General features: G+C 37.3%; 3 protein-coding genes across 4 annotated transcripts in view; 2 read left to right on the top strand and 1 right to left on the bottom strand.

The window, feature by feature from the left end:
- Positions 1-5,945, top strand: part of LOC134824959 (uncharacterized) — a 112,772-nt gene extending 106,827 nt beyond the window's left edge. For both annotated transcript variants that reach the window (XM_063836988.1, XM_063836987.1), the window contains exons 3-7: positions 1,722-1,830; positions 2,234-2,399; positions 3,112-3,199; positions 4,253-4,428; positions 5,255-5,945. In XM_063836988.1, the coding sequence (XP_063693058.1) occupies positions 1,722-1,830; positions 2,234-2,399; positions 3,112-3,199; positions 4,253-4,428; positions 5,255-5,291 (576 nt within the window). In that variant the 3' untranslated portion in view covers positions 5,292-5,945. The remainder of the gene's footprint in view (positions 1-1,721; positions 1,831-2,233; positions 2,400-3,111; positions 3,200-4,252; positions 4,429-5,254) is intronic.
- A 3,771-nt stretch (positions 5,946-9,716) lies between these two features.
- On the top strand, positions 9,717-25,601 carry LOC134824748 (succinate--CoA ligase [ADP-forming] subunit beta, mitochondrial-like). The gene is made up of 10 exons (XM_063836722.1): positions 9,717-9,746; positions 22,490-22,598; positions 22,739-22,865; positions 23,205-23,304; positions 23,587-23,651; positions 23,897-23,994; positions 24,429-24,531; positions 24,818-24,982; positions 25,199-25,251; positions 25,506-25,601. Exons 2-10 carry the CDS (start codon positions 22,527-22,529, stop codon positions 25,599-25,601), a joined length of 879 nt encoding a protein of 292 aa, XP_063692792.1. The 5' UTR covers positions 9,717-9,746; positions 22,490-22,526.
- Positions 11,989-18,474, bottom strand: LOC134825550 (uncharacterized). Its single transcript, XM_063837782.1, has 7 exons — positions 18,392-18,474; positions 18,033-18,149; positions 17,794-17,877; positions 17,533-17,589; positions 16,960-17,054; positions 15,095-15,142; positions 11,989-12,125 (listed from the first exon to the last, which is right to left on the bottom strand). The coding sequence occupies exons 1-7, from the start codon at positions 18,470-18,472 to the stop codon at positions 12,050-12,052; spliced, it is 558 nt and encodes a 185-aa protein (XP_063693852.1). The 5' UTR covers positions 18,473-18,474; the 3' UTR covers positions 11,989-12,049.
- Positions 25,602-25,851: the final 250 nt, after the last annotated feature.

The raw sequence follows: 25,851 nt of genomic DNA, 5'->3' as shown, positions 1-25,851 counted from the left end.
ATCTTTTCCACTTTATCATTGAAAAACTCTTTCATCTCCTCACATAGAGTTTCAGCAGGTTTGTTATTAGGCTTCAAGTTTTTAGATATGTCCCGATCCATCAGCTGATTTGAAAGTCGTAATTTCATCAAAGGTTACCTGCGCCGTTGCTGATTATAGCTACTTCAAGAGATTGCACGTGCGCGAGCAAGAACAGATTAGCAACGCGTGCACGTGTTGCCATGCTCTATGATACGTCATAACTAGCTCACATTACAATTTACGCTATGACTATCCATAACTTTGGTTGTGATTGATGTTTTTTGATGCGGTAAAAAGTATCGATTAGGGAAAACTTAGATAAAACCTTATCGTTGTCGGCAAATAAAAATCCATACAATTTATATTACGGAGCTAGATCATAGATAGATAGATGATGGCAAGAAACTATTATATAAAACTATAACATAACTGATATTCAATTTCCTTGAATAAAGCCTTCAGCTAGCGGATGTACAGGTTTGAGAAAGCCTATGAGCTAAGTAAGCAGATAACTTAGTGTTTACCATATTATAAGGCACAACACCCATACTCGCAAAAAGCTTTAAAATCGTGCGAGAAAAATGTATGGTCAGGAACAGGTTGTAATAATACGAAATATTGAAACTGTCCCTTTGATCACGAATCAATACGAACAAAAAGGTAGATTGATAACAGCGTGAATATGTTATATGAGTCATATACGATGAGCTATAGGAATGAATAGATATGTTTCGATCTGTAAGGCAGCTGACCCAGGCCAGGCCGAGTCTATCGAGCATAAAATAAAAGGATGAAACATTTTTCCTGTCAGCTTGTAGTAAAAATATACTAGCTTGTTGAGGATTACATGCGATGAGCTATTCTTACTTCATATCACAAGATCCAATCATGCCCTAACATTCCCTACTCAAAGTCAATATACCATTCACTGTAATTGATAAGCTGAGAAGGTACACGAAACGTGTTTGAACAATGTTGCGTTATCCAGCTATTGTCGTGCGAAGTACCTACAGCTTTACACGTTACGAGGCACACTGTTCCTACTCAAATATTGTATCCTACAAATCTTCTCTCCAGATACTATTTATTCAGGCAATACTATCGAGAATATGTCTATTGATATTTAAAACTTGACGAAAAAATCCATAATTTCTACAGTATAACAGAGCTAGATGATGAATAGAAATTAAAACATAACAAATTTTTTAAATTTCCTCGAACAAAGCTTTCGACTGGCGGGTTTCTAGTAAGTGATATCTCATAGTTGGGAAATGAAGATTTAACCTGTGTATTTAAATGTGATATTTAAATTATTCCCGGTCTAATTAACACTGGAGTCGGATTTGGAGCGATTTTAGTTCGGGAGAAAATCCTAGGTACCTAACAGGAAGGAAGTTTACACCTGAATTTCTAAAAATTTGTTGAGAAAATCTTTATTTGGAGTGGGGGCAGTTCGAATGCAGGCAGGCCACAGAAACATCCAGTGTGACTTTCTGGATGTGCGAGCTTGTAATTCAGTCAGTACTATTTCTCAACTTAAGACTGCACGTGTTTTATCATTTACAACACATTAACCTTATTTCACTGTTATTTCACTGTTTTACAACACATTAACCTTATTTCACTGTTATTTCACTGTTTTACAACACAATAATAATCTTATTTCACTGTACTCACCGATACACGTATTAACGTTTCAGGCTCGAGTGAAGGAGATGGAAGAAGAGGCGGAGAAGCTGAAGGAATTACAAGCAGAAACAGAGAAAACTATGGGAATGCAGAGTAATGGTACCTCTCCTACAGCTGCAGGTAACTTATATAAACTCTCTCAACATTACTAAACTCTAAAGCTAGAGATAATAACCATCTACACTGGATACTTAAATCTGGATGAAAATTTATATATTTAAAGTTCAGGAGACCACTACTGCTACAAGTAGAGCACATAAAACCTCAGTTTTGGACATGTTCGGGGGATTTGGCCAATTTGGGCATAATTGGGACCAAATATGGGCACCTGTGGGCGGTAAGGGTTCAAGACCCCTCAAAAGTTCGGTCATCGGTCCTAGTTTGTTGGTCAACAAAATCAAGTCTCACAAAAATATACCCCCTCTCAATGATGAAAGATGATCGGGGAATGACTGTCAAATTTTAAAAATAGTAAGTTGTGGTAAAGATATGAGTAATGATAATTTTAATCCTGTATTTACAGCGTTCCCGACCCCCGAAGAAAAAGAAGAAGCAGACAGAAGATCAGTATATGTTGGTAACGTGGATTACAGTTCAACAGCTAAGGAGCTGGAACAACATTTTAGAGGGTGTGGCACTATTAACAGAGTAACAATTCTCTGTGATAAGTTCACTGGCAATCCTAAAGGGTGAGTTTTATCTTTTTTGTAGAATGCTGAGATAAGGCTGATAACAGATCCATGCAAGAGTCCTTGAAAACAAATTATGTTTATTAGTTTAATTTTCCAGAAAGGTGCGACTGCCTTATTTATTGTTTGCAGTCTCCCCTCAATTACATTTCAATCCAGATAAATCAACCTTTTTAGAAAATTTGCCTAAAATTGGGGGTTTTCTAGTATTGTCTCATGGCTTACATAATAAGCGTTGCCAAATGAAACTTGAAACCGGAAATGGTACCACCAAGTCTGCGGTACAGTTCTTTGGAGTTTGGGGTAGACATTGAGTGATAATTAAATTTAAATTACCGTTAACACGACTCCGACAGCACTATTTTCTTGTGTTTGAAGTGATATCTCAAATTTGGCACATAGAAATTCACCCAAACCTACACAGATTATCCGTCCTATAACCATCATACTTTATGGAAAGTTTGGAAAAAATTGTATGGTAGGATCCGACATAGACTATTGTCCGAAAACCCTAATTTCGGAGTAGGGCAGGTGTCTCTGTCGGACACGAGTTGCCCAATCTAATTTACCCCAAACAAACAATCTTGGTTATTTTTGGCAGTTCAAATGCATCGAATCAATAACATAATCAGTAACTTAAAATAACTAAAATTTCTTGATTCATAATCTTATGATAACAATTTCATGGATCTCCTAACTTACCGTGTTTCAGGTTTTCTTATATCGAGTTTTCAGACGAGGCATCAGTAGAGGCCGCTGTAGCACTTCACGAATCTTTGTTCAAAGGTCGACAGATAAAAGTAAGTGTTGGCTTCTCGAAATGTTTGTTCGTGATTCCGTGGTATCACTGCGAACCTGAGTCGTGCGCACTGCACCTATTGCTAGTTATTTGTAGTATTTCCTATAGAAACCAACTAGAGTGTCAGGATTTATTGACCAAGCGCGCTTCATGCGGTCGTATCTCCTATTGGAGGATCTGACCCGGTACCTCAGGTCGACCTCCTCTAACTCCATCCAGGAGAACCCTCTGCCGTTGTCCAGCCTGAGGTACCGGGGCAGCACCCTCCCCAGCGTGGAGATCCTCACGCTCTTCTCTTTCGTCATCTCCAGGCTGTACCGAGACAATTGCCGCATCAGCCAACTGTGAAATACATAAATTAGAACTTATGTATTATTTCGTTGATAATATCCGGTTATCCAACTATCAGTATTTATATGAACGACCCCTAGACATCATCAATATAAATATATATATTAATATATCGACCAAATGCAGTGAGCATAATTACTTCACTTACCGCCATATTTCCCTCTCTCGGGTCCTGATGTTGTGGTTCTCTTTAAACGGACTCGGTTTGAGGCCATGAGTGGTTGTCGAAACCCCACAGAAAAATCTGTTTCCTGTGATGGTTCGACAACCGGCTGCCAGACTTTGGGGCCGAAGTGATATGATCCACCATATATCTAGCCTATTTCTGGGCCAATTAAATTCTACAGATGGATCACATCACTAATTATACGTCACTAATTGGTGACGTGATCTGACTCCTCTTTGGGGGCCGGATCAGTTTTCGGCCCCAAAGTCTCCCAGTGGTCCAACCAGGAATGGCGTAATCCTATCGGATTAGAATCCACGCTAGAACAGCCGTGCGCGCGCGCTTTTAATGTATCACTATAAATTTATTTTAGTTTTAAGTAGTGTAAGTTGTAACACTGCCGGCCATCATGAATACTTCCTGCTACTTGAGTATTTGGAAATTACACCCAAACGAAGGTGTAATTCAATTACGATTTAACTTTATACCGTTTGTTCTGTATAGCCGCAACCAGAAACTCAAACAAACCTTCACCAGGTATCAGTGAAGAGAACGAATCAACCCGGTATGAATCGAGGACGAGGAAGGGGACGAGGCTTCGGGCGAGGTGGTATGGGCTTCATGGGGCCCGGTGGTATGATGTACGTACCTGTACCCATGTCTGGATTCGGGTCGGGATATGGTGGTTCCAGTTATCGAGGCAGTCGGGGAAGGTATGTTTCTTAATCTTAGCTGTACAAATCAGGGAGTTACTTAAAATCAGCAGCGCGAAATTTTGTTGTCTCGCGTCTTTCTGGGTCAATGTTTACAGGATGAAAATGTATTGTGTAGGCGCAAAGGAAGGGCACGGAGAGGATGATCTGACTTAAGACCTCATTAATTAGGATCAAACTTCTTATAAGATATAACGGTTTTCTAGGTTAAACTCAAAATATTCACCGATGGTCGTTGCATCCTCTTAGATAGCGTGTGGGAGAAAAAGAGCTTCATTTATTTTTCGAGTTGTAAATTACTTTGGATTGAAACGAAGGGCAATTGTGGAGCCTGTTCAATAGTAATATAACAGTGAAAACTATCAAATTTAGCCCTGTTCATGACAACATTAGACGCAGCCGAGGTTCATTCCTAGCGTGAGTGTCTGTTTCCATGGTAACTGTGAGTAGTATATCACGTCACTTTTAGTTAGTGTGGAAAAAGAGACAAAAAAAGAGTTCAACAAGCAAAAGAATAAAGAATAAAGCAAAAAAAGTAAAAAACGATTCAAAATATGAAAAACGATCAAAAAAGAATGTTGAACTACCAAAAAAAAAGAAAAACAAGAATATTTTATGAAAACTTAACTCATTTTTAATATTTTTAACAATTTATTTTCTTTGTTTTAAATTACCATTTTACTGATAATTGATATATTATTAACGTTACTTCGATATATGTCTCTACGTAGAATATAGTGATTATCACTAATTAACATATTGTTAAATCCCCTGATAGAGAAAGAAATATCCGAATTTTCTTTATCTAAAACAACTGTCTGTTCAGATCCAGAGGTCGAGCTAGCCACTACACTCCTTACTAATTTCCTCCTAACTCCAACTACTTCTGAAAACAAGAACCAGCGTGATGGCAGAGAGACAGTTGTTCTATTTTACCCCTAATTTTAACTGTATCCGAAAAGTAACACCATTTCAAACTGTTTAAAGCTGATTTCACATTAGTTAACTTGAATCTGTTATATCCTTGGTTGATTCGTCTGTCAAATTCTTTACATTCTAGACGATCCAATATTGCCCAGAGTATTTTACCAAAAAACGGAATTCAACTTTAAAGTTGTAATATTTTGAGTATTAAGATCTTTGACAAAAGCCATGCTGACCAATAACCTTGCCGGACATTATAAATGGACAAATTTCATTTTTAAATTTAAAGTACATAATGGAAAATCTCACCGACCAATTCATGTTTGATATAGAAAAGCGACATGTACATACATATGTATGATAAGATGACGATGGTGACAACAGTAAGGTATAGCTCAACTCGTACATTTGAACAGAACTATTTCCATGAGCAATATTATTATGGACTTCATTATCCGCGCTAAAAGATTTGGTGAGATAACAATGCCCGGTATTGAGTACACAATAGAAAATAACAGTTACGGTTCTTTCTTTATTTAATATTTGCTGTTCCATACAGTTTGCCAAACCAGTTATTTCCAGAGTTGTTTAAATGCTGTTTTATTTGTTCTTTTGGGCAGACAGCCCCCCCCCCACGATCTCGTCTGTAAGTTGAGCGTGCACTTCGATGTGCACAAATTCTGACAACACACCGTGCTTCGTAAGGTCGTTCTAAACCAAAATTATTTAGGTACGCAACTTATGTTGGCAGTCCCAGTGATAGCTTGTTGACATAACAAGCGAAGTAAAGATCATAAGCGCGCCTTATGATAATGCACGCAGCGCATGCGCGCTTATATATTATGGTCGGGACATGTTTTGCGCCAACGAGAACATCATAAATCTTCTAGCGCATTCCATTAAACATGCATGTGGTGGCAACTCCAGAGGATGTTTTCACTGAGTTGTATCGCTGCCCCCATCCTGAATCTGCATTATTATATATATTTATGGGGGCAGAAAATTTTACAATTTCGTAATATTTGATTAAAAAACCCCTAAGATGGTTTCTGGATGGTTTGTTTTGCGGTTCTTATCGTCCTTTCTACTATTCCACTAACAGTATTAGAGTATAACAGAATAAATGGTTTCTAGATGGTGTATTTCACGGTTCGTATTGTTGTTTGCACTAACCTGTGGACCTTTGGACTACAGTCATTGGCATTCATAATTCGATTACGTATATCCGACCGAGCAAGGGAGACTTTACCAAGACTCTCACCAAGGAGACTTTATTAGATAGGCACGGCAGTGGCGTAACGAAAGGCCCTGCTGACCCCGCTGTGCAGGGGGGCGCCGTCTTAGGGGGGCGCCAAATCGTCGTTTGAATGTGGGACAATTTCGAAAACTTAACTAAAGTACTAGCAAAACTGCGCGTTTTGCTCTAGATACACACTTTTTTAGAGATTTTACCGGCGTAGTCTTTAAAATCACCTAATTTGTTCAATTTTAGGGAGGGGCACCAAAAGGGGAGGGGGCGCCAACAGGGGGGCGCTTTTTTCGGCAGGGGGGCGCCAACAGGCAACGTTACGCCACTGAGGCACGGTCAGATTATGATGGGGGCATATAACAATAATAATATTACAAAAATGATAATAATATTACAATTTCGTTACAAATTTAGCGAAAACATCACCTCGGCAACACAACCCAGGACTCGTATTAAGCCTCTAACGTTTTAGCCTTTTAAAGCTGATTACTCAAACAAACAGTTGACTGCAAACCAATCAGTGCAGTAAGAGGCATTTGTCCGAAAGAAAACAATCTTTATCTTACAAGCTTGATATAATTATTAGTTCACCACCTTGCAAATAAGAGCTGTTACCTCAGAAGATTACAAACTCTTCAATTATACTTTGAACCCAAATAATATAGCTAATACCGTAGCTAATATGGATGCATTTGCGAGGCCAAATCTGATTCCATTATTTCTTGATTTAACACCGAGGGGATTGATTAACCATTGAAGTTTCTGCAGAAAATGAGGTAGACTATAGATCTTGATACTGGTAAGACATGTTTTTGCACGTTATCAGCTTCGACTATTGACCACTCAACCTGTCACGTGTATGCTCCCCACCAGAATATGTGGCTGATATAATGTTGTTGTTTATAAATAGATGAAGACTGTGTCTTATATTTTTCTACAGAAGCAGACAGCAGGCAGTGTCGAACGGCCAAACCTGGAGTCATAACTTAATTAAGTTGCAATCATTTTGTTTGCAAAAGTCTAATTCCGCTTCTAGAAACATAACATTAGAGTAATCCCGTAAACAGGCGAGGAATTTCTGGGAATTACTGTGTGATACAACAACAAGCACCTAAAAGGGTAGTCACGCGTAAACTGGAGTTGACTTCATTAATTTATTGCATATTCTGTATATGTGGAGGCCGAATCCGGCAACACTAAGGATCAGATGAAATCAAGTCATTATGATAATTGAATTTATCGACTAAAGATCTCCTCAAAACTCCTCTCTAGCTACCTCAACTCTATTTATACCACTAATAACTCCGTACTCTATGTTATGACTACCTTGTCTTAATTTTCATCAGTGTTCGTTGGACAGTGTCAGAGGTTGTGAACTATGCTTTTTGTTAAAATATTTCTGGTATACTCTGCCTTGATTGGAGTTGTTTATGCACGGATAACTTGCAGCAAGGTAAGAAAAGCTTCAGATATATGTTTTATTTATTCCTGTTTCTTTAATATTGTTTAAAGATTTCATATTTTAAATCCCAACAAAGTTCCCACCGACCATGAAAACACCCAGGCAAACAGAGGAAGAGTCAAGAGTTTCGACCTAGAAACCAACCCCTACGGCTACGTTGTGTTCCCCACAAACGGAGTGAGAGAAGGCACAAAACACATCGCTTTCAACAACTTCGAGCACCTCAAACTGTACAGCAACCAAACCCACATCCTAAGTCTCTATATGCGGGTTATTCTCGCTACTGAGGTGGGGAGACGGGCTACATGCACATGGAATTCGAGCATATAATGGACCCTAGTGGATGTTTTGATATCACTGGGGCGGAGGGGGCATGTACGGAAGACCTAGCAGATAACGTGTTTCCGTTTCTGTCGTTTTGTGAGAAATTCCCTTTCACTGCTAACAGTAAGGCGCTGATTATCAAGTTAGAGTTGGAGGGGAGCTTCATGGTGGTGAGAGGAGCTGGAAATAGGTTCATGGGCAAAGTGGCCTTGCCACATGTAGATTGTGATCCTAGCCGGGAGAGACGAATGGTTAATCGGATAGGTCAGGGGACATTCGGGAGGTTTGTCCCGCAAGTGTGTACTTGAAAGGGAGATTACGGACGGAATGATTGAGGAAAGGTTGCATTTAAGTTGGATAATTTCAAATGATTATTTATCGTACCCTATCATTTTATGTATTTTTGATATTTTAAGAATTTTGGGAACTCAAAATTCAGTGCTCCTACTTAAGTATTTCCAAAAACAGTGACCCTTAATTTGTGATGACTCCTTAGTAGCACACCCTAACACCATAAAATGAGGGACTTGTTTTGATTCTAAATGAAAAGCTGGAATATTATAATCTACACAATCTTTGCATATTTGTGTCTCAAGAACATTCTAAAAATACGAAGTTATATCATTTACAGCATATTTACAGTAAAATCGAGTCTGAGTTCTTTAATAATATATTATTTACAATTAAAGTCGATAATAAGAAGGTTTTTTAACTATACTACTTACGTAACTTTATTCATTTTCAAAACATCAGCATTCAGTTTAATTTTTTTTTTTTTAATCTTATCAAAATCAATTTGTCGACTGTAGAAATGCGACTTTAAGTTTGTCACCAAAAGAGAATTTATTGGTAAAATATCTGGCAAAATATCAGATTCCCAACATTCCCAACATTTAACATTATTTCTTACTCTTATTAAAGGAATAGAACTAAAAGTCAACAAACCAAAGAATATTCACATTTATTATATTCACGAATATTCACCAAAAAAAGATTAATCAATCGTAAATTTTCCTAATAAAGTCCTAATTAAGCAATCAGTCACATGTTCGTTTAAAAAGTTTCATCTGCATTCTGTAGCGTTGAACTAATAAATCACAGAGTTCCGTAATCTATATAGTTTCACAAAATGGGTTTATAGTTCGATGCATCTATTTTATTGAAGTACGAGCAGAAATGGTAGCCCGAATAGTAGGGTTCTACAGCTAGGGTGGCGACTATTTGCAGTGTAAAATCTCTTTACTGGATTCTGTTTTTTATCAACTACTTCTGAAATATAAAGACGTTAATTAATAAAGTCTCCGCTCGCTACCTCCTCACGCTTCATTACAACACTACAAATCTATTACATTTATTGAGTATTATTTACGCGAATGGAATATGTTAATAGCGGGTAATAGATCCTGTCCAAACCCAGGATACATTAACATGAAGACTTTGTTGTAACTTTGTATGAAAAGCCTTAATACAACATTAGTTATAACCAACATGGTCATTTGTTAGAATGTATTATGTATAATACTCTTGTGGGGAGGTGAGGCATATTTTTTGACACGTGGCTAAATAATAAACCAATCAGCTTCCACTATTGACCAATCAAACCCCAGAATGTCACGTGTCAAAAAAACATGCCTCACCTTTCCACCAGAATCCACATCAACATTATATAGTTCATATCCATGAAGTGATTCAGTAAACGTTACCATTTAATAATTACGAGATAAGATAGAATTACCTTTTTCCGTTTCTTTTTCTTTTTCGAACCACCCTTTGATTTCTTAGCCAAACTCTGAATTGTTTTGTAGATGACAGCATCTATTCTGCATGTCACCAACAACTGTATGTTCTTCAGCCCCGCTGTAATTTAATTAATAATTAGTTAGTTTTTTAATTGATCGTTTACTGGTTATACTTCAATAAATAAATAATCTAGTCCTCCATTTACATCTTCTAATAAATCTAATAAATCATTTAAATACAACACAACTAAATTACTTACTTAACAATTTAATTACCCATTTAACTTATTTTACAACTTATTGATAATTTAACTAATTATTCCCGTACCTGTGCCTAACTAATTAACTAATTAATTAATTAATTTACTGTGCTCTCTCTGTAAGGACGTCCATAAGCTCCCTGGCGGCCAAATCTCCGACCGCACCTCACTTACACTTAAATCACACACGCTGTCTAGAGAGCATGTGGACTGCGAGCATCGAGACTCTACTCTCTCTGTAATTAGCAATTAGTAATTGTAAGTCAAATAAAGGTCTTAAGTATTCCTCTCAACGCCAGACCATCCAGATATATGAGTTTAAAATAACCATTCACTAATCAATAATCAGCTATTACAAATCAGTTATAAACTAATCAGTTTATAAACTCAAATCAGTTACCCCATCACCCCATGACGAATAGAGGAGATACACACGTTATACAATTAACTCGCAGTGCTCTCTCTCACACACGTCCTCCGCTCCGGTATAACTAATCAGTTATAATAAGGTAGCTCTATGCTTTCTCAACTACTTCACGCTCCACAATAAACTAATCAGTTATAACTAATCAGTTATAACTAATCAGTTATAACTAATCAGTTATAACTATCGTGTAGCCTCATGTGTAGAACTAACCTCAATCTGTGTACCCTGCCCTTAGGATGTTCTGTCAATTATAACTAATCAGATAACTAATCAGCAGTACCCCTATATTAATTCAATTATCTGGTTGTGTAGTTAGTTACCTCCCCACTCTGAGTACCAGATACGAGATGTGGTGGTGTGTGTGGTGTCGGGACCCTTTGGTTGCCTTTACCGTGAGAATCAATACCGTTATCAGCTATTAGTAAGCTCTTCAACGGGATATCCTGGATAAGTAGAATAATTTCATTAAATAAATACCGCAGATTTATATTTAGATATTATAGATATATATTAATATGTTTTATTTAGTTTTATTTAGAAATATGCGGCGTTCTGATTTTGTTCGTCTATATGACGCAATGTAACGGTGATGTGAAATACTAGCTGTTTTGTCAAAAATCTCTGATTTATAATATTCAAAACCACGTGTCTTCGAGATAAAGTTAACGTTAGAATCGCCAATGTAAATGTAAAGGGGGCCGGGGGGGTCCTAAAGGGCTATTTTTAGAAAAAAAAAGAAGAGGCAGTTAGAGAACAAGTTAAAATTGAACCAATTTAGACCAATGAAACACCAGAATCACGACCCATTGAGTCAACTTTAATTTTTCTACATCTATAGTTAATACCTGGGTACCCAATAGACGTAAGCCACTAATGACGGGACGGTTAGCCTCCAATAGGGAGGTACCCCTGCGCGCGCCCGCCCTGCCCCCAACATTTTTTAAAAAAATACCTGGGCTACAGAGGACATCCTTCTAGCTGAGCCCCCCCAGTACCATCACACTGCAGGCCGCGGCCGCACAGGTAACACGCACTGCTGCGCTCTGAGAAATCGCTCCTAATGCGACCGTGGCATTGAACAAAGTCACGTGATATTTAAATGTCGTTTGAACATCTTTCTGACAAGAAATATTTAAAGGTGATTTACAGGACGTGTTTAATAAACTCACACTATAGTAGATTTGGTGAGAAGCTCAGCAATGAGAGCCCCGCTAGGTATGGTAAGATCACAGTAGTTCACCGAAAAAGGTGTTTTAGTTCGGTGTTACCAGAGAGGCAAACCAGCAGGTTAGCCATCCCTTCGTCCCCAAACCTGCGGGAGATAATTAATTACCGGTCTTAAAACTTGATCAATGCAATTACACATCAGTAATATGGTTTCTAGGATGAGGAGTAGGGAGGCGATGAAGAGCTTATAAATTTACCAACCAGCTTAAAAGAGCAGTACCCAGTAGAATGGGTGTCCGGTAGCCATTTAAATGCAATGTAAGTGTTTTGGGGGAGAATCGAGACAGACATTCAAGTTTAAGTTTGTTTTTAGGGAAACATTGGGATGAATATTGGATTAAGGAAATTCGTTAAAATGGGGTTGAAAACCCGGGGCCCTTTCTCCCCGTCAGAACATATCATAAAATACTTGGTCACTTCACGTGTCAGTGCACGTGTCACTGCACGTGTCACTGCACGTGTCACTGGACACTGACCGAGTAACTCTGCACTGCCAGACGTGATAAGATGTAGCATGCGAGGAAATGTATCCTCACACCTCACACCTCACTTCAGCCCGGGAGGGAGCACTGATAAACCTGTTTCCAATCCGGGGGTCAGACCAACTTGTAGAGCTGATGCAGCTTGCTTGTTACTGGTCATGTAGTGTCACGTGATGTGTCGCGTGATGTGTCGCGTGATGTAGTGTCACGTGATGTGTCACGTGATGTAGTGTCACGTGATGTAGTGTCACGTGATGTAGTGTCACGTGATGTGTTAACTGTTAAGCCAGGTTTGTGTTGTGTGATACATTTGGATTTCACGGGTTATACGCTTTGTGAAGTAGAGTCAAAACTAATTTACTACATCCACTGACCAATAACAAATAGTATTCACTTTTAGGAAGCGCTGATAAAATCAACCTACTTTTTGATTTGTTATCAGTCCAACAAAAACATCGGCTCCTGCCTCCTACAACTATTCCTATACTTCTAAAAGTATTTCTATGCTCCTACTTCTTATACTCATATACTATTTTTGGCAAGTAGTATAAATTACTGGCAGTTCAGTTGATCGTCTAACATGAGACATATTGCTCATGCTAATAGCACACAGCAATGTGGCTATATAATATAAGCTATCTAGTATGCACGGGCACATGGCCTATAATTTGTTGTTTTTAGCCAGAAGTGTGGTCAACATTTGGTCAACATGGAGCTAGCGTGATGATGATAAGACTATAAATACATATTATTAATTATTACAATATACTATTGGATTGGCTCATTGGCTGTGAGTCTGAGTAGCAATCTCTGCTCAATATCCTTCAAGTTTTAGTTTACTACAGTCAATGAGCCAATGAAATGGAAGCAGCATGCATTAAGGATAAACATCACGTCATAGCTCTGATAATGATGACATTGACATGATTACTGTTCACATAACGTCACTAATCACTATATGAGGTGGGGTTATAAAAGTGTGTATACTTTCTGACGGAGGAGGAAAGGGGTCTGGGTGGAGTAATGTTATAAAAGTGTGTAAACTTTATGACGAAGGATAAGAGGGGTCTGGGTGGAGTAATGTTATAAAAGTGTGTAAACTTTCTGACGGAGGATGAGAGGGGTCTGGGTGGAGTAATGTTATAAAAGTGTGTAAACTTTATGACGGAGGATGAGAGGGGTCTGGGTGGAGTAATGTTATAAAAGTGTGTAAACTTTCTGACGGAGGAGGAGAGGGGTCTGGCTTGATACAATGGCACACAACTAAAGATCTGGATACTGGTGGGGAGGTGATTCTTCTTCTTCGTAGGGGGCTGTGGTCATGATAGAGCATTGGAGCCCTGAGTTTAACCCGGTCAAATTTTCGAATGTGGAAAGTAAAAGTAAAACTTCGAGTTTTTCCACATTTGGCGAAACGTTTTGTCGCGTTTTATGGAAAGATCACTTTGGGCGCCGACCAATAAAGTGATTAGCAATCAGCTACAAGCCTTGAAACATCAAAACCCATAATCATTGTCACGTGGTTCCCCCCCCCCCTCACCAGTATCTAGAATCTTAGAACTGGTTACATCCGAGGAGCACAAAGGCTGATTACAGTTATAACTTACACTATCATGATATATATTATATCAGAATAATAATATTTACATTTTACATTTCATCTGTATTTATTAATCCGAATAACATGTTATCTAATAATCAATAATCAATTATATTCTAGCTCTTTTGAAGTTCATTTTATTAACAGCTACAGCGCTAAGGCCGCATTTCGATTGTTATTTTTAAGGAGATTCTTTATCCTTAATCCTTTATATTGCAGACCAGATGCTCATTACTTTAGTGTTTTAAAATAGATTTATCCTACGTAAAACTGCTTTTATTTGCAAAACATGTAGATTTTTAAAGATTTCAAAACAAGCATTGCATAACAAACTTCAGTTCTTGCCGCGCGATTAATCTGGAATTATTCAACTGGAACGTTACAATAGTTTTACATAAGTTAACAAAGAACTGATTATTAGAACTGATATACCGTACAAGAATATTTATATGTACGAAATGTGGCGGTTTTCCGAAATTTTCGCCCATATTTTCGGACCGCCAAAAATTTCGGTCGTCGTATAGATCGTCGCATTATCTTTTAGCTTATTTCAATGACTTTGCCTGCACTGCTTTATTTCGTTTCTAAAAAGTAATATCAAAGTAAAAATAAAATAATTAAATTCTGGGCTCTTGGGACAAAAATTATCACCACAACCATGACGAATTGAATGTCAAGCAATACAGTTTAAAATTTGCATTAAAAATACTGTATGTGCAACATGAAAGTCTTACATGTCTTAATACTGCCTAAGTTTGAAACATGATTTTACCGAAATTTCAGAAATTTCCTTACTGTTATACTGTTCACACAAAAACATGATGAAAAGATACCCTTATTTTTGGTGACGTCCGAATTTGCGGTTTTTGTTCATTGCGCATATTTTCGGATCGCCATATTTTTCAGTCGGTCGCAAATTAGGCGCCATAAAATATGTCTTGTAAGGTATTAGTTTATAGAGTATTTAGTTACCTGTTGTAATCGAGCACTAGCTTTTTCAATCTTCCAACGGGAAAGGTCCTGCAATGAATTAATTGATAAGATTAGCGGGAAATTACTGCGCTGGATGAATTAACTAAAGACACACTGAAGATGGTTCAGAAGTCTTGCAAGGATGTAATTTTTCAATAACTTTTTATCTATCTGGCTAAAATTCATTCTGTGCAAAATACTGGTAGGTCTCAGGATTAATAGCAACTTCTGTATTGTGGGGGGGGGGTGTCCAAATATTATTGATCATGGAAATTAATGTTATGGTATTTTCTAATCGTTTAATTGATATCTACCCTACTACTTTACTCAATCTACATCAGATAGTCTATACAACATGCTCCTGGCTCCTGTAGAATGTAGATACCTGGCAGGTAATATCATAGTGTTTATAGTGTACTGCTCCTACAACACTATGTGCACTCGACACCTGTGACTTGTCTTAACTTATGATGGTTACTGTGATAATATGTTGCCATGACAACCATTCCGTGTTATTTGATAACTCCTCTAAGGAGATGATATATGGTCGCATGCCTGAATTACATTACTTAACGTGGATGTAAATTTGATTTTCTTTGGAAATTTGATTTTCTTTGGATCGTTGTCCGTTATAACATTAAGTTAAGACTAAAGAGGCCGGTTTATATGTACGTATAAACTTACGATAAGTAATTAGTAATCTCCTTTATAACATCATATAAATGACGGCTTACGTTACTGTGAATTGGATCAGAATGCAGACTCAATAGCACAACGTAATCAAATTGCTTTTGTGATAAGCATGTTGAATATTATGTGGTCGGTTATTACATTTTGAATATATAACTTACTTCAGAAACTTAGTGGGTTAATATGTTTATGTACAACTACAATGTTTATGTACAACTTAGAAAACAAAAACTTTAAAAATTTCTTTAGAGCTAACAGATAAGCAATAATAATAATAAGCAATAAGCATGCTTAATGTTATCGCCAGAAACTAAGCCCAACAAATCATGAATCGATCATTGATTGTTTTTAAATTGTTAAAAATACACAAATTAAGGAACTTAATTTTGTTTGCAATCAAATAACCACTTCAGGTGTACTGTATACGTTATTCATGAGTTTACCATAACATATCCTGCCTGTACTTCAAGCAAATGATAAAGCCATCGTTAATTTCGCTAATGCATTCTGCACGGCAAATATCTATTTTCTTAAGTGGATCATTCTTGACATGATGGATTTGTCGCATGTAAGCCGCGAAGTTATCACGTTTTGTTGGCGGACGACATTCCATTGGAGCATTTTGGAGGGCTATAACACATTTGTTTATTAAAGATGTGAGAATTTATAAATAAGTGTTTAAAAAATGTGATGGGAGATAATTATCTGTGGTTGTTCTTCATTACAGAATATGACTTGTACTTGACCGCCGTACTTTCTGGAAATTACTGTACATCAAACAATAGTTACGGTAGCATGCACGGTTGAGCCGAGGTTAAACTGTTGTGAGTGTGGTAAATCTTTTAATGTGTCCTTAGTCTTCAATGCTTGATTACGTGAAGAGTGTCCGTGAAATCAAGCTAGCAGTTTTGCAGTCTTGCACGCAAAAACACCCGATAACACAAAAAACAATTACAATACACACCTCTCAGTACATCATACAAAATATCTGTAGATTACAGAATTATTATCATCATCGTCACACCATACAAGACATGATAATATGTAGAAGTGTGGTAATACAAAAAATACCAATTAATAATTAATACAAACAGGTCATACCACTGCTTTAAAGTTTAACCTAACCACGAGATTTTAAGCCTACAAATACAGATATTAAATGATAAAATACCAACCTGCTAAGACGGCCTAAAGCGAAGTCAGAGAGACCGGTATCGATTAGTTCTATTGTAGAAACATTTTTCCAACAAGGGGTCTCTAACAGTAGAGCCTGGAAAGAAAGTTATGTATCAAAATGATACATATTACATGCAAATAGCATTAATCGTGAGACGGACGGTATTTAGCTACATTGCTTCCTATCTTTATTCACGTATTCGATTATGTACTATAATGGTTTAAATGTTTCCGTTTAAGTAAAACCGCCGTCAATCCCGGTTTCGGCATGCAGTATATTTTACAAATTTTGCGGATTCGCTGGAAAACGCAGATAGAACATCGTTGAAGGACATTTTAAACACAGTACAGCTGAAATTAATCGGATGAAACAAGAATGGTACTTAAAGAAGGGAGAGGTAACTGGGAGGTAATTGGGAGGTATCAGGTAACTATGGGGTAACTGGGAGGTAACTAGGGAGGTAACTGGGAGGTTACTGGGAGGTATCAGGTAACTATGGGGTAACTGGGAGGTAACTAGAGAGATAACAGGGTGAAGGTAACTGGGCGGAGGTAACTGGGAGGTAACTGACCATATCAATTATATCGCTGTCTGATATTGGTGTTCTCCAGCAGTAAATCTCTCGAATCTGAATAAAAAAGCTTATTATTAAATAAATAGTTAGAACATGAAGAGTAACAAATATTTTAAAGCTACTAGCTGTGAACATTTAATAAGAACGAATATATATAACAGCAACAAAACTTCAAACCTCGGCTCATTTATTAACGAATCATGTTCAAGGAGAAATGTAAAGTAAATGAGCAGACCAACAAAGAATTTGTAAGATTACCTTCATATAGCAAACGGCACGTAAGGCCTGTATCAGACATGACAGGGAAACAGGTTTGTTTGTAGGACCACCTGACAGCACAAACTGAAATTTACCTATCATTATATCCGAGTAAATTATATTCACCTTGGCATCAACCAAAAACTACAAAATTTAAGCGCTTTATTATGCCAAAATTTTGAAAATTTAGTAATTATACAAGACAATTGTCAACAATTTAGCAATTAATATCGACCAACCTTTGATACGAACTGGTTCTTGTCGATGCCTTGTCTCAAGTCCTCTTCAATAGAAGGGCTAACATATGTAGAATGGCCATATACACTGGATTGGTACGCTTTCAATAGAGCTTTCACCTGAGAGAAATTAGTGACAAGGAATATTAATGGTCTGTGTATGTACTATGTAATAAATTGAATGAAAAACTATCAAGTATAGTTAGTTTTATTTAGTGGGCCAGTTGTAGACTACGACTAACAGCTGTTTTGAGTCATTAAAATCAAAACGGAATTAGAAGAAGTCATGAAAATAAGAAACCCAGATGAATGCAAAAAAAAAACATTTTAGTCAACAGGTTCAAAAGAAGTTGCAGAAATACCTGTACTGAAGGAGCAGGCTCAAGAGCAGATGATACTTTACTCTTCTTTTGCTTTTTCTTCTTCTTAACATTTGGAGGCATCCCTAAATTGTGCATCTTAATTATATCTGAAGATAATATAGTATAAATATTTCCCCCTGTGGATAACTGTTTCTTAACTACCCAGCAGTTCTTCGCAGGAGTTTATTTTTATTACGAGAGGCTGAACCAGAGGACCTGGTTAACCCACAAGAGGATAGCATGGCTTACACTGGGATGTGGTAACCCCATGGCCCCCAGGAGGGTACATCTATAGGAAGATGAAGGAGGTAAAGTGACGAGTGGAACTAGGAAAATTTAAAACACAGATAAAGAGCAATTAAGCAGCATGAAAATAAAGTCTTTCTGATTTGATTCAGTTCCTCAAGAATATTGATGCATGTCGTAAAGTTATTAGTCAAACCTCTATATTAAAATGAATATAAGAATATAGGAAATGATGTTACGAAGTCGATATATTTTAATGTTGCTATGGGGTGGCAAGTCCCCATAATCCAGTTGGGTATCGAAAGGGACTACCCTGCGGACCCGCTGTGCGGGGGGGCGCGTCTTTAGGGGGGCGCCAAATTCGTCGTTTTGAATGTGACAATTTCGAAACTGAACTAAAGTACTAGAAAACTGCGCATTTGTACTCTCGGATACACACTTTTTTAGAGATTTTACCGGCGTATTCTCTAAAATCACCTAATTTGTTTCATTTTAGGGAGGGCACCAAAAGGGGAGGGGGGCCAACAGGGGGCGCGCTTTTTTTTCGCTGGGGGGCGCCAACAGGCAACGTTACGCCACTGCATACATCGTAGTCCGATAGTTTCACTGCGTCATAATATATAAGGGTCTCTCTATACCAATATAATGACATCACATTTTGTGGTGAATTGAGTACCTATCTCATCGCAATACGAGACATTTAAAGCCCTAATGGCATATTCCATATTCTAGCCGACTTGACGTTTGGTCGTCGTGTTGAAAATATTTGGGGTACAAAAAGCTGTAGGGGCATCAGAGAGAAGACCTGGCAGCAGGATAAAAATACTATATAGTCAAGGAATTAGTGTAGACTAGTTATAGTTGAGCCTCCTTCCCTCAACTATACGGAGAGGACAACTAAACTGAGAGGACATATGAAAACATGGTTAGAAATCAGATTAGGCAGCAACACTAAACTGGAATATGTGATAGAGGTTGTAAGAGTTCCAACATAAAACAATATTACGGGACGACTCATTTACCTGAAGACCTCTAGCTTTTCTGTTCACAAAGCCCAAAGGTGTGGCAGAACGACAGGCTGAGCGCCGCTCAGTGACGACTCAAGTGAAATTATGACAGGATTCGCTGTGGCGCTCGATTTTCTTACTTTGAATTTGCAAAAATGTGCGCGCGGACATAAAATTAGTACTAGTTTCATTTTTAAATAATTTAGATTTATAAATAATGGATTAGATTTATTTAAATTAATTTTTTATAAAGTTTACCAAACAAATAAAAGTAAGTTTTTACCAAGGAAAATAAAATTTTTTTATTATCATTTGTCGTTGTAGCGCGATGCACTACTGGGTCGCGCGCGCGCATCCAATAATGCTTCTCGCAACCTTCGGTAGATCGGCAAGATGCACCACTGTGCCTCACCGAGCTGCGAAGGATTGACATCGTGAATCAACATTTGTCGTTAATTTTATTTTGTGCGGCTCTCAAATTTAAGTTTATGCAATTTAATGTGCCCATTTAATGTGCCCATTTAATGTGCCCATGCTAACTATTCGCTCCGTAACGCAATTGACAAGTTTTCTACTTCCATTCACACGCGTGTACTATTTGCCGATACGATGACAAATCGACACCTTAATCATTAATCATTTATAATATTGTACACTGCCGATACGATAACAAATCAAAATTTTAATATTGTATATTTATCATCTAATATTATTTTAATTCCAAAACCCAAAAAAGTTTTGGCATTTCTTGGTACTTTGATGTAATGCAGTATGTGGACACATTCTTTGTAAATCTCATGAAAATATTAATCCTATAATGTATTTAATATAAATACGGATTGAAATCATTTAAAATTGTAACTATGAACTAACATTTTCAGTGTTAACTACGCCGCGCATATTTTCGCAGATTTATACCGTAGTATGAAAATCGAGCGCTAAAGCAAATTCTGCCTCAAATTCACAAGAATTTCTTTAGTGATATCGTTTCCTGTTGCAACATATGTGAATATATTAAAATTTAAAACTTTCCAAACGGAGGCATATAATATTATTATATTATGATTGTAAAATAAAGGATAAAAATTTTATTTGTTGTTTTCACTAATATTTGTTTCCTAACACCTACACTCTACAGGGTTTCTACAGTGGCGTCGTAACGTTGCCTGTTGGCGCCCCCTGCCGAAAAAAGCGCCCACTGAGTGGCGCCCCTCCCCTTTTGGTTGCCCCTCCCTAAAAATTGAAAACTTAGGTGATTTTAAAGACTACGCGGTAATTCTCTAAAAAGTGTGTACTAGAGCAAAACGCGCAGTTTTGCTAGTACTTTAGTTAAGTTTTCGAAATTGTCCCACATTCAAAACGACGAGTTGGCCCCCCTATGACGGCGCCCCCTGCACAGCGGGGTCAGCAGGGCCTTTCGTTACGCCACTGGGTTTCTATACTGTACATGTCACTTTTGTGTTGTTGCCTAATCCGATTTTTTTCAGGTGTCCTCGCGAATGAGGGAAGGGGGCTAAACTAATCTATAGTCCATGTAATAAGCGCCATGAGCTGGCACAGAATTTTTTGTCTCTGATTTTGATAAATTTGGTACCAAAAGTTGCCCTCTAAGTGTGAATATGAAAATTCACCGTGTAGCACGATAACGTCGAGCTGTATGTGGGCCTTTGTGCCTCGCCAAGAGTTGTTCAAAGGACCGAAAATGGGTAATTTATTGCTTAAAATGCCTATAAATCTAAAATATTGGATTGTTGAAATAATTCATACAGAATCGTAATGAACTTAGTCAGAACGCACTTTTAGTTCAAAATTATAATATTTTGAAGCACAAAAGGTTGCAAGAATTTGTTCAAAAATTTCACGAAGGGGGGGACCCTTGTGTTTCAGATTAAATTTTGAAAAGAATTTTCCTTTAAATCTTAAAATATTAGTACTAATGTTTCGTCTCGATGGCTGATTACGATGCCATAATGATTATGTGATAGGCCGAACATAAAAATTGCGCGAAAAAAGAACGCGCGGCGAAACAAGCGTTGTATAGCATTTTTAGCTGAATGCTACACGGTGGATTTAAAAATTTTTTTTATTCACATTTTTAGAAACTTTTGGTACCAAATTTATCGAAATGGAGCGAAAAAAAGTTCTGTGCTCGCGCTTGGCGCTTATTACACTGACTACTATACTAATTCCCATTGTTTTTATTATATTTTTATCCTGCAGTAGCTGACTACATGCAGCATCGTTCTTTATTGATTTCACTACTCTTAATCTTAATTGCTTGATACTGAAATTATTTGAATAGTTCCTCTGACTTGTATCTACTCTTGTCGTATGTATGTGATTACTAGTAATTTTGAATAATTAACAGTTTCGTTACATGATATTACATTGTGAGTATTTTAAGGGGGTAAGATTCAAATCAGTTAGTCTTATTCAATTTCTACCGTCTCCAATTGTTAAGCTGACAAGGATCACACTCATATGATGATGAAAATCTAAAATGTATGGCTACAATGAGCATTTTAATAACAATGTTAATTCAATCTTTAAAAAATAATAATAATAATCCATACAGTTGTCAGTTACATAATCGAAATTCCTAAAAAGTACCATGTAATAATATTAAAACCGATGTGCATATAATGTATGTACTTCACAAACTTCTTATTTGCCATGTAACCCGGAAAATGTGTTCAGACATGAAAGGTCAGGCCACTGCTTGAACTCTTTAAATTGTACAAAGAATTCATTTGATACAAATTTCATATAAATAATTGTTGTACTTCAAAAAGTTTCCAATAAACATGTAAATATTTCATCAAATGTAATATTTTCCATTATTTAGCAAGTGTTGTGGTTAGGACTAGTGAAAAGACTTAGCAATGAATTCTCGACATCTGCTGTCTGGATGCAGACGTGTGTTGGCCGCCAAACTTCAATTCCCCCTCAACACTGTTAGTTCATTATTTCGTGATTCATTATTATTTGTTGTATGAATTCTGTATTTCAAAAATGTGATTTTTAAAAGTATAAAATTTGAAAATATTTAATTTCTTTCTGATTAATAATCAATAAACTATTCGCAACGTTTCAGCAAACACGATCCTTGAACCTCCATGAGCATTATTCATTGGGACTTTTAGATGAGGAAGGTGTACCTGTACCACGTGGAGCTGTCGCTAGCTCACCTGCTCAAGTTAGATCTGTCATTGACGGATATGGTAAGTGGAGTATTAACATGGCTGATCAATATTTTTTGTAAAAATGTTACATCGGTTTTGTTGGAAAAAATTACCATTTGATCATTCTTGCATAACTTTATCACTCCCTTTAACTCAATACTGTTCAAGCTTCATATTTTCCATTTTTGAATGAAAAACGGCAGAAGAATATCACACATGTTCATCACAAAACACACTTGCCACCAAAACTTTTACATACATTCCCCTCATAAAATACCATACTGTACTTTCTTCTCAGTATTACACAATATTACTGTATAAAATATGATAATTTTTCGTCATATTTTAAATAAAATCTGAAAGTTACACTCCAACTAGGTTTGACAGATGCTGTGTTAAAAGCTCAAGTTTTGGCTGGTGGTCGTGGCAAAGGCCACTTCTCTTCTGGTCTCAAAGGAGGAGTTCAGATCTGCTACAGGTTTATATTCAGCAGACTTATAATTAATATTTAATTATTTTATAATAATCAAGTTTATTTTTCTAAAGTTCTCCTCCGGCCAAACAGTATGCAACTTATATTGCAGTATCATTGTTTCCTTAGTTGTATATCAAAATTATGCTACAGCACAGGTTTATATTCAGCAGAGACCGCTTCAGTTAAAATTGGTATTTATTACATTAACTTTAGTTGTACTATAACATTAATGTAGTTCCTGGATTTTTATACAATCTTCATCCTATCCCTTACTTCTATATTCAGTATCGAAGAGGCAGTCAAGACATCCGAGGAAATGTTAGGACACACTTTGTTCACAAAACATACTGGTAAGTGATGGATCTGTACTCGTAATTGAGACCCATTATCTCTCATCGAGAAGAGTTGGCCTCTAAATCCCGTGCTCTCAATGTCTCTCACTCTATTGCAACTTTAGCAGCTGAGGTTTAGATAAATTTTATTCCAAAATAAGGATAATACTTTTAACTTGAACCGACTGTAAGCCCCAACTTTAGGAGCCTGTGTTTACAGGTACGAGAGCTGTAAATCACCCTTATAACTAAAACTTCTGCAGGTGAACAAGGAAGACCGTGTAATGATGTCATGGTCTGTGAGAGAGTTTACTGCAGGAAAGAGTTCTACTTCGCCATAGTCATGGACCGTGATACTAACGTAAGTAACTTCTAAAACTCCCCCCCCCCCCCTAGCTTCATAGATATCTGGATACTATAACTAGTGGGAGGTTAATCACATGTGACTGGGTTTACCCCATCAGATACCAGCTTTAAAGAAGCCATATTAATCATTGTCACGTGTCAAGAATGGTTCACATTCCTACTATGCCAGTATTTACAACTATTGACACGCACTGTAGAGCTGTAGTTCGACAAACCCTAAAGTTCGACTCTGTCGACTAGAGTGCACTACATGGACTCTAGTTCGACACGTACTGAAGTTCGACAAGAGATCTGCGACTTCAATATTGTTCATTGAACAATTTTGAGTCAATTTGCCACTTATACAAAATATGTGCATCAATTTACTAGCTAATCTACAAGTAAGGGCCACAACAAGACGACGCTTTTAAATGACCGGCTTAATTTCAGGGCCCCTGTATGATAGTCAGTACCGAGGGGGGAATGAACATCGAAGACGTCGCTAGAGACAATCCTGACGCTATAATTAGAGTACCCGTGGATATTAATAACGGTATGTTATCCTTATCTGCACTTTCTATTTTATTATCACTTTAAGTTATATTCAGGGCGTAATGTTATGAGATTATGTTATTATATTATGAGATAATGTTATTATATTATGAGATTATATTACACATCTACAGTGAAAGAAGTTGAACTTCTTGTTCTTTCATGTAAACTCTGGGACCGTTCACCATGTTCACCAATAAATGGTAATTATTTGATCAATTAATGGTAATTATTTTTGATGGTAATTAAATTGTTGATAACTTTGTCTTCATCACACACTTCTCCAGGAATATCAGACGCAGAAACTAGCCAAGTGGCGGACGCACTGGGCCTCAGCGGCGAACAGAGAGACCAATGTAAATTCGCAGTGGAGAGACTTTATAATCTGTTTGTTAAGTACGATGGAACACTTCTGGAGATTAACCCTCTGGCTGAACTGACTGATGGTCGAGGTTTGGTGTAGTTTATTATTTGTGTGATCTTGGAATTCGTGAAATACTTGTTTCTGGGATTACTTTATAGTTTTTGGCTGGACCCATGTCATGCCCTTGTTTATATTATGAACACAAGATTATCAAAACCTATACAAGTTATATTTTCATAAATCTCATCTAGTATCCAATAAAACCCTCTAAACATCTTGAACTATAATTTAAATCTATACTCAGTTCTCTGCTTGGATTGCAAGATTAACTTTAACCTCTCTCCTATAGACTCTCTCTCACTCTCTCTCTCTCTCTCTCTCTTCTCTCTCTCTCTCTCTCTCTCTCTCTCTCTTCTCTCTCTCTTCTTTCTCTCTCTCTCTCTTCTCTCTTCTCTCTCTCTCTCTCTCCACTTCTCTTTCTTCTCTCTCTCTCTCTCCTCTCTCTCTCTCTCTCTTCTTCTCTCTCTCTCGCTCTCCTCTCTCTCTCTCTCTCTCTCTCTCTCTCAAACTATAATTTAAATCTATATTCAGTTCTCTGCTTGGATTGCAAGATTAACTTTGACGATAACGCTGAGTACCGACACCCTGAACTTTTCAAGAAGCGAGACTGGACCCAGGAGGACCAGAGGATGTTGAGGCAAACATAACCAACCCCCCCCCACCGGACTCAAAACTACATTGGTTCCTAGACGCAGTATCGGGTGTTTTGGGCAGTATGTCTTCTACGTCCTCTAGCAGTCCTATATGTGAGGAGTATAGTCAGAATTTCAGCTAATTTGATAGGATTTTTTAAGAAATTTGTTATTTTTTCTGTTTTTATCAAGGATAATTATAGTTAGGCAGAATGGAACCTAAATCAATGTCTTATCAAACTATAACTCTTTGCAGTAAACGGCC

Source organism: Bolinopsis microptera, chromosome 13 (genome assembly GCF_026151205.1).
Source record: "Bolinopsis microptera isolate Bmic1 chromosome 13, MBARI_Bmic_1.0, whole genome shotgun sequence".
Classification (NCBI taxonomy): domain Eukaryota; kingdom Metazoa; phylum Ctenophora; class Tentaculata; order Lobata; family Bolinopsidae; genus Bolinopsis; species Bolinopsis microptera.
This window is presented reverse-complemented; position numbering and strand designations above follow the sequence as displayed.